Raw genomic sequence first — 7,729 nt, forward strand, 5'->3', positions numbered from 1 at the left:
GGAAAGATTGAAGGTAGGAGGAAAAGGGGACAACAGAGGATGAGATGGTTGGATGGCATCACCGACTCAATGGACATGTTTGTGTCAACTCCGGGAGTTGGTGATGGACAGGGAGGCCTGGTGTGCTGCAGTTCATGGGGTCGCAGAGTCAGACATGACTGAGCAACTCAACTGAACTGAATCAAGAAATGAAAATCACCCTCCAACTAAAGATTTATCAATTTAAAGAAACCAGAACAGAATTAGACCCTATCTTAGGGTTTCAAATAAAATTTAATGAGTGACCACTTATATTCAGTATAATTTACACACATGTAAAAAACAATCAAGACACACCTCTACTTTAGTGCCTTTAAAAAAAATCCTCTAGCGGCTCTTCATATCAAACCTGGAACTCCAAAACAGATTATCAAGTTTTCTTTCCAAGATAGAGTGAACTGAACAAACTAAGAAATAGGATTTTCTATTAGGTCTCTATTAGACTAATGCATATTCAGACTAATGCCTTAAAAGTATTTAAAAACCTAACTTTTTCAGAGGAGCTCAGTCTAGTCTTATCATGGCAAATGAGTGCGTCTGCTTTATTTTAAGCTGTGGCTCTAATGAGACCTATTAACAAAATCTGAGAGGTAATTCATTGTGAGCATCATGGGAACTAACTGTAGATTTTCCCTGTAAAATTGAACTTGATCACCTGGAGCTCCTCTAGATACCCAAGGGGTTAAAAATTCCAGAAGAGGCGCACTCTGCCTCTAATTCTTTAAGTGAGGATTAGGAAATAACCCATAGAAACTCAAAGTTGCTAACGTTTCTTGATTTATACATACAACAAATAAAACCACTACTTTCCTTTAAATCCTAAGAAGGAATCATTAAACTCCAGAAAATATAGAATTCTGAAAAATCAAATTATACTTATGGCTCTACTGTCAGGGACAGCAATCACATAAAAATTTCAGGTGCTAAACATAGCCAACTAAAACAGGACCTCACAAGACACTCTCAGGACATCCTCGATTTTTCATAGGATGGCTTAATGAGACAGGTAAGAATGATGAAAACTAAGTTACTAATGTTAAAGTAAAATACAGTTATACAGAACTACGTAATACCTCAACACAGCGACATTTATATCTCTAAAGTAAATGATTACTGAAATGTATTTTGAGAAATGCTTGAACAGTAGGGATTTTAATTCATTGATAAATTACAGGCTGACATGGTTACTAACTCTTCAGCTCTCCCCCTCCCCAAGGCTTTATATGCAACACTAAGGAAAATTATTTCAATACAAATTCATAGTCTTAGCTTCGGCTAATTTTAGCTTGAATCATGTATCACCAAAACATTACTACTACAGCACTGTAACTACAGGCAAAACATGTTTTAAAAATAAAACCAAGTCTAAAGTCTACAATGCTGCTCACACATCTTCAAGTAAATAGTTTCTCTCTGGTAAACTTTCAGCAGATGCAATGATCACAATGCACAATCAGATACGATGCCAACAGAGATCGTGATACGTAACAGAAATCCAAAACAGATGCAGCTTCCATTTGCTCCAGAGAGCCACCTTGTTTTTCACTCTCCGGTTTTAGCATTATTCACAAGCCTCTGACATAACGATGTCCTTTATCACAACATCTCACCCCAGTATAATGCAGTCCTCAGAGCAGATCTTCAGACAGGCAGCCCAGGCGGAGCTATGCACATTCATCTGTTCAGTAAATATTAATATTTGCCAAACCACCTATTCTATGCCAGGCACTGGACAGAGCACCAAACGAGAAAGACTTTCATCTGTGTAACTTCTGGTTTACTGACATCCTTCAAAAACACACACAGAATGTGAGGAGCCCCATTAAGGATTCTATTCTAATGTGGCCAAAAGCCATTGAAGAGTTCTGAACAGAGGACTGAGGTGACCTGAATCAGGCTGTCAGAAGACTACTCAGGAGAATGGATGGTGGTTGTGCAGAGAATGGAGGGAACCAGTGCGGAGACTAAAAAGAAATTCAAGCAGAAGAGGGTCGGCTGAGAGTAGTGACTATGGACAAAGCAGGATACAGTCAGTGTTAGAATTTTGGTGTCCGATAGTCTAGACTTAGAACCATTTTTCCATTTATATACTTGGGCAAGTTACTTATACCCTTGAGCCTTGGTTTCCCTACCGATCAATGCTTCTAAAGCTGCAGCATACAGAAAACACAACAAATTATGATATACTACCAATACTTTGATAACAAATTCATCTGAATGAGGTTCACACGGGCTCACTTCCCGCCCCCAACCCCTGCTTGCACCAAGATTAGCCCTAACATAAGTGATTTTTACCGAGAGCAGCTATACACAAGCACTGCAGGGACTCCATCGAGAGAGAAGGATGTTTCTCCCCCACCTTACGCTACAACAACTGCTCATAAATATACATCGAGCAAGGTGTTTTTCTCAAATTAATGAAACTCTAGTTTGCACCTTCAACGTGTGTTTTCACGTGCATTATTTTATTTCCTCAGTGTTTATGAATAAAAACGAGACAAGGAGAACCTTGCGGTTGATCGTGATAAAGACTGTGCTGTTACTACCAATTATTTTAACTTATGTCAATCATTTTTATTTAAAACTATTAAGGGATGGTACCCTCACTCTGAAAGCACTGAGACACCAGGGAACTAAGTTACCAGAAGCTTTCTTTTGTAACTATAAGTTTACAAAATTCAGCTGTCTGCAGCTTCCCCTTACATTTTTTTCTTTTTTCAGTGTGAAAAATTTTTTATTGAAGTTGGCAGTTAATGGATACTGGTGACATTAACAAAATAACCTACTTGGTATTTTGGTTGAGGAAGCTAGATTAATGTAAGTTTAGGCTTGAACTGATATTAAGAAAACGTATTCTACTCTCTCTAGAATATAGTCAGGAAACCTGTGCACAGGAAAGGATTATTTTCTGGGTTTTGATTTTAAAAACGATCTGAGGCTTGGCTGCATGAAAAAGGGGAGGTGGAAAACTGAGCAGAGGTAGATACTTTATGACATTCAGCCCAGGAAGGAAGTGGCAGTACTGAGATCCAAAGTCAAGCTCTCCCAGGGACAACACCTATAAACATCCTGGTGTAAACGTTCTGGATCTGCCCCTGACACTTACCCTTTCAACAAAGGATGAACCACCCTGAAAAGCTATATATTCAATCGTTCAGTAATTACTAAGCACGAGCTATAGGCAAGACAAAGTGCTGGGCGCTAGAGGAGGACAAAAGTTAATGGGATTGCATCCTAACCCTAAAAAGCTTGGGTTTCCCTGGTGGCTCAGTGGTAGAGAATCCACCTGCCAATGGAGATCCTTCGGTCTGGAAGATCCCCTGAAAGAGGGCATAGCAATGCATTCCAGTATCCTTGCCTGGGAAATCCCACAGCCAAGGGGTCGCAAAGAATCAGACAAGACTTAGCAACATAACAACAGACCTTCAAAAAGCTTAGCTGGGCTCGGTGGCGTGTACCCGTTGTCCCAGCTACTCAGGAGGCTGAGGGTGGAGAATCGCTTGAGCCCAAGAGTTCTGGGCTATATGTACTATGCTGATCAGGTGTCCGCACCAAGTTTGGCATCAATATGGTGACCTCTCAGGAGTGGGGGACCACCGAGTTACCTAAGGAGGGGTGAACCTGCCCAGGTCGGAAACGGAGCAGGTAAAAACACCTTGCTGATCAAAAAGCTTACCATCCAGTGAGGAGACTAGGTATTCACATGTGAAAAGAAGAAGTAAGGCAGACAGAACAAGTGTCTAAAAGAAAGAGCTCACTTTCAGCCGGGGTGGTCAGAAAAAGCATCACAGCTGGGTAACAGAACTGACTGAATTTGCTAGGAAAAAAAGCAGGCACAAGAAACCAGAGAACAGCATGAACATATGTGTAGGGGCTTTCTTTAAAAAAAAAAAAAAAAAACTATCGTGAAAAATTTCAACGTGTAAAACGTATACAGGATAAATGGACTCGCCACTGAGCTTCCACAATCATCAACTCAAGGCCAATTTTCTCTTATAACTTACATGTCTGCCTCACAAAAACCCTAAAGGAACCTATTTTCGAATGTTCCTGCATTTTTCACTGACTCCATCTTCAGACAAATCCATAGCACAGTAGTCTCCAAAAGGCTGACTTTCCTAAAGGCCACGTACAAATAAAGTGCAAGACTATTTTCAAAAAAATCAACTCTTGATTGTTTACACAAACCAACGGAACAGTGACAAAGATATTCCAATATGACAAGACAATCCAAAAAGGTTTGCATGTACTTTGAGATTACCTTTTCCATACTTAATATGTTCGATAGTTAAGTTCTCATTGAATATTAAGTTCTCATTGAACTTAATAGTTCAATGAACATGAATAAAATGATGGAGAATTCCTGTCCTGAAAAAAAAGCATCACAGGTTAAGTATCTTGGACAAATCATTTGGGCTCCTGAGCCTAAGTTTCCTCCTCTATAAAAGAGAGATCACCTGCCTCAGGTACTTGTGAGAATCAACTGAGTGTATATGTTAAATGCCACATGGCTGGCTCTTTATATCACCCCCCGACTGACTTGGGAAGAACCAGTCAGGAAGAAAGCGGCCTCGTTTCCCAATCCTCTCTCCCCTTTCTCAAGATGATGCCTGGTTTCCCAACTCTCTCTCTCAAAATAATGTAAAAACTTTCTCCATTTCAAAACGTGCTTAAGGTGAGGAGCTAAGCGTTCCGATTTCATGGAGCTTCTTTCTTCACCTTAAAGCAAATTAAGGGACCTGAGCTTGAAGCAAGTATTCAGGAGGATAAATCTTATAGAGTGTCAAACTTCACAAAACACCTCCGCCTTACAACAGTCTCCCCCCACCACCTTAACTAGCAGAGCCATCCAACATCCCACAAGAATGTGGCCTACCTAGTACCTAGTAAAACACTCTCACTATCCCCACTTCTCGGCTGCTGCGCTTACTCTGTGAACCATCCACAGCCCCTCTACAGCAGGCTACAGACAGCAGGGCGCCCATCAGGACACTCAGCGGGGCCAGCGTGTTAAGAAGCTCAAGATGAGGCATGCAAGGGGCACCTGCACTTGCTTTCTTACTCTGTCCATGAGAAAGCGTGAATTCTAATCCAGTGTTCCGAATCACGTGCATTGGAGAGGCAGTTCACCGTTGCTCAAAATAATCAAAGAAGTTTAAACGTCTTTTTAAAAATATATATGTTGTCACAATTGTTCATTAGGATTTTCATTCTTCCTTTAGCATTGCTTTCTCTAAGTTATCTTTTTTTTCTTTTTTGTATGCATGTAACTGAAGTTCTCTTTTGAATTATCTTCTTGAGTCAACAATCCTCTTTCCCTATGAGAAGACATAATGCGTTCCTCACTTATCATAACCCCAGCCACCACAAATCCTCCCCTGGGTTAAAGCCTTCATCCAAAGCCATTCTTTTCAGGTATTACTCATTTATTTGCTGTTCCCCTAAGATAATTATAATGTAGTAAGGTATAGCACCTTACAGTTTACCCGGTAGTTTGTAAACTGAATTCACTTACTCCTTACAGCTTATGAGAAAGATAATTCTATTTTGTAGGTAAGGGGAAAAGAATGGAGAACTTACTATCTTGCCGAGTTATAAAGCAAGTTAAGAGGTGAACTCGACGTCCAAACCAACTCTAAACGCCAAGCTCTTCCCACTCCACTATGCTCTTTTCTAAGAAGGGAAAGCCTACAGTTTTATCAAAAACCACATTGGCTTCCAAGAGAAAACGATCTTCGAACAATCGCTCTAGATTGCAACCAGATTTTCCATCTCTGCACCTACCATCATCCCATTTCTCGCTTCCTCTCCACTCCACTCCTCATGGATATTATCGTCACTCCTTCAACCCCCTCCAGCATATATTCCACCTCAGCCTGCTAAAGGGAGGTGCATCCCCCTCGCCCCAAACCTCAGCCCTCCCTTCTCAGGACAGGTATAGTTCTCACTCCATGAACTACACAGTACGCTTGTCAGCCCTTAGTAAGCTATTTTATAACTTTTAAAAAGTCTCTTTAAAATGGACAAGACTTGTAGCTCCTTCATCCCCATACTTGCCCCAGGGCACCGGGCTACGTCCTATTCTACAGAACAGGGTACTGACCCTCACAAAGATTTCTGCCAGGCCCCACTGTCATCAGCGACTTCCTCTCCAAAATCTAGTTATCCAAACAGGCTCCCCTTCCAACCTCTTCAGCAGGGTGTAGCCTCCAGGGTTCCCCGGACTCTCCCCTTCCGCGGCTTTCCTCTGCTCACGTCTGGGCCTCTGCCCACCTCATCAACTCTTCCCTTCACTCCCCATCCCACGGGTAAGGAGCAGCCCCAGTGGAGGTGGCTCCTCCTCCCTGACAACTTCCAAGTTCGACCTCGTTATCACCTGTTCTCAGAAGATGCCTCTCGGCCCGGTGGGCCCCCGCCTTTGCCCCGACCCGCCCCTCTCCACTTTGTCCATTCCTCCTTGCCAGCAGCCTCCCGCCTCGGGTCGGTTCCGGAGTGCCCGTGGGAATCCATTTCCCTCGCGTGGGCTTCCCACCTCGGGGTCAAGCTCCCCTTTCTCCATCACCTGCTCCGCCCATGACCAGATGACATCCGCCGCGGCCGCCGCCTCCTCCAAGCCCCTCCTCGGACGCCGGGCCCCCGGCCGCTCACCGCCTTCCGCGAGCGCCAGCCGCCCCCTCCGGCAGGGGGCGAGGGGGGCGTGCACCCCTGTGCCGCGGTCCCCAGCCCCCCTCCACCCCCGAAGCGCACCTGTTCCTCCTCCTCTTCCTCGCCGGCCGGCCGCGCCGGCGTCCCGACCCCCACCCTCGCCGCGCCCCGGCCTCCCCGAGCCCCGCACTCACCACGAGTAGGTCTGCTCCGCCATGGCGCTGACTCTCGAGGGCTCTGCTGCAGGCTCGGGCCGCGCCGGGCCCGGCGGCAGGGGAACAAACGGGCGGCGGGCTCGCTCGGGCCGGGAACGGAAGGCGCGGCCGCGGCCCGGCGCTCGCTCGCTCGCTCGCTCTCTCGCTCACACCGCGGGCGGACGGGCCGGGAAAGTGACTGGCGGGGAGAGGCCGGGCTCCGAGGCGGACCCGCTCCCTGGGCCCCGGGGCGGGGCGGGCTCCGCTCTCGGCTTCCCTCACCGGCGGCGGCGGCGGCGGCTCCGCTGCGGCTCTAAACCCAACATGGCGGCGGCGGCGGCGGCACTGAGAACAAGGGGGCCCCGGGGCGGGCGAACGGCAAGAGGGCCCCGCGCTCACTGCGCGCTGGGCCGCAGGGGCGCCGCGCTCGTGCGGCGGCGGCGGCGGCCCGGGGACATGGCCGGCGGGCGGAGGCGGAGGCGGCGGCGACTGAGGGGGGCGCTAGGCGGTGAGGCGAGGCCGCTCGGCTCACACCCGCCAAGGGGAGGCGAGGAGGGGGCGGGGGGTGAGCCTTGGCCCTGCGTGGGTCACGTGCCCAAAACACGCTCACGTGACGCGCGCGCCCCGCCCCTCGCGCCGGGCCCATGCGCGGAGACGTCGGTTCCTCGGTTCGAGGCGACTGTTGCTCGCTCGGCTTCTGGCGGTTGCGCCGCCTCCCGCCGCTTGGTGCCGCCCCCTCCCCACGCGGGGCGGTCGCCTCTGGGGGGCCCTCTTCCCTTCCCCTTTCCGAGGGGCTGCTGCAGCCAGCCAGTCAGGAACCCCGTGCGCGTCTGTTGACTACCACTCAGCTG

At 47.4% G+C, this 7,729-nt stretch overlaps 1 protein-coding gene across 1 annotated transcript in view; it reads right to left on the reverse strand.

The window, feature by feature from the left end:
• The window catches only part of SPPL3 (signal peptide peptidase like 3), a 99,122-nt gene extending 92,146 nt beyond the window's left edge, over nucleotides 1-6,976 (reverse strand). The window contains exon 1 of the mRNA XM_068989897.1: nucleotides 6,879-6,976. Coding sequence (XP_068845998.1) covers nucleotides 6,879-6,901 — 23 coding nt within the window. The 5' untranslated portion in view covers nucleotides 6,902-6,976. The remainder of the gene's footprint in view (nucleotides 1-6,878) is intronic.
• Between the last annotated feature and the right edge of the window lie 753 nt (nucleotides 6,977-7,729).

This window comes from Capricornis sumatraensis, chromosome 17 (genome assembly GCF_032405125.1).
Source record: "Capricornis sumatraensis isolate serow.1 chromosome 17, serow.2, whole genome shotgun sequence".
Lineage (NCBI taxonomy): Eukaryota > Metazoa > Chordata > Mammalia > Artiodactyla > Bovidae > Capricornis > Capricornis sumatraensis.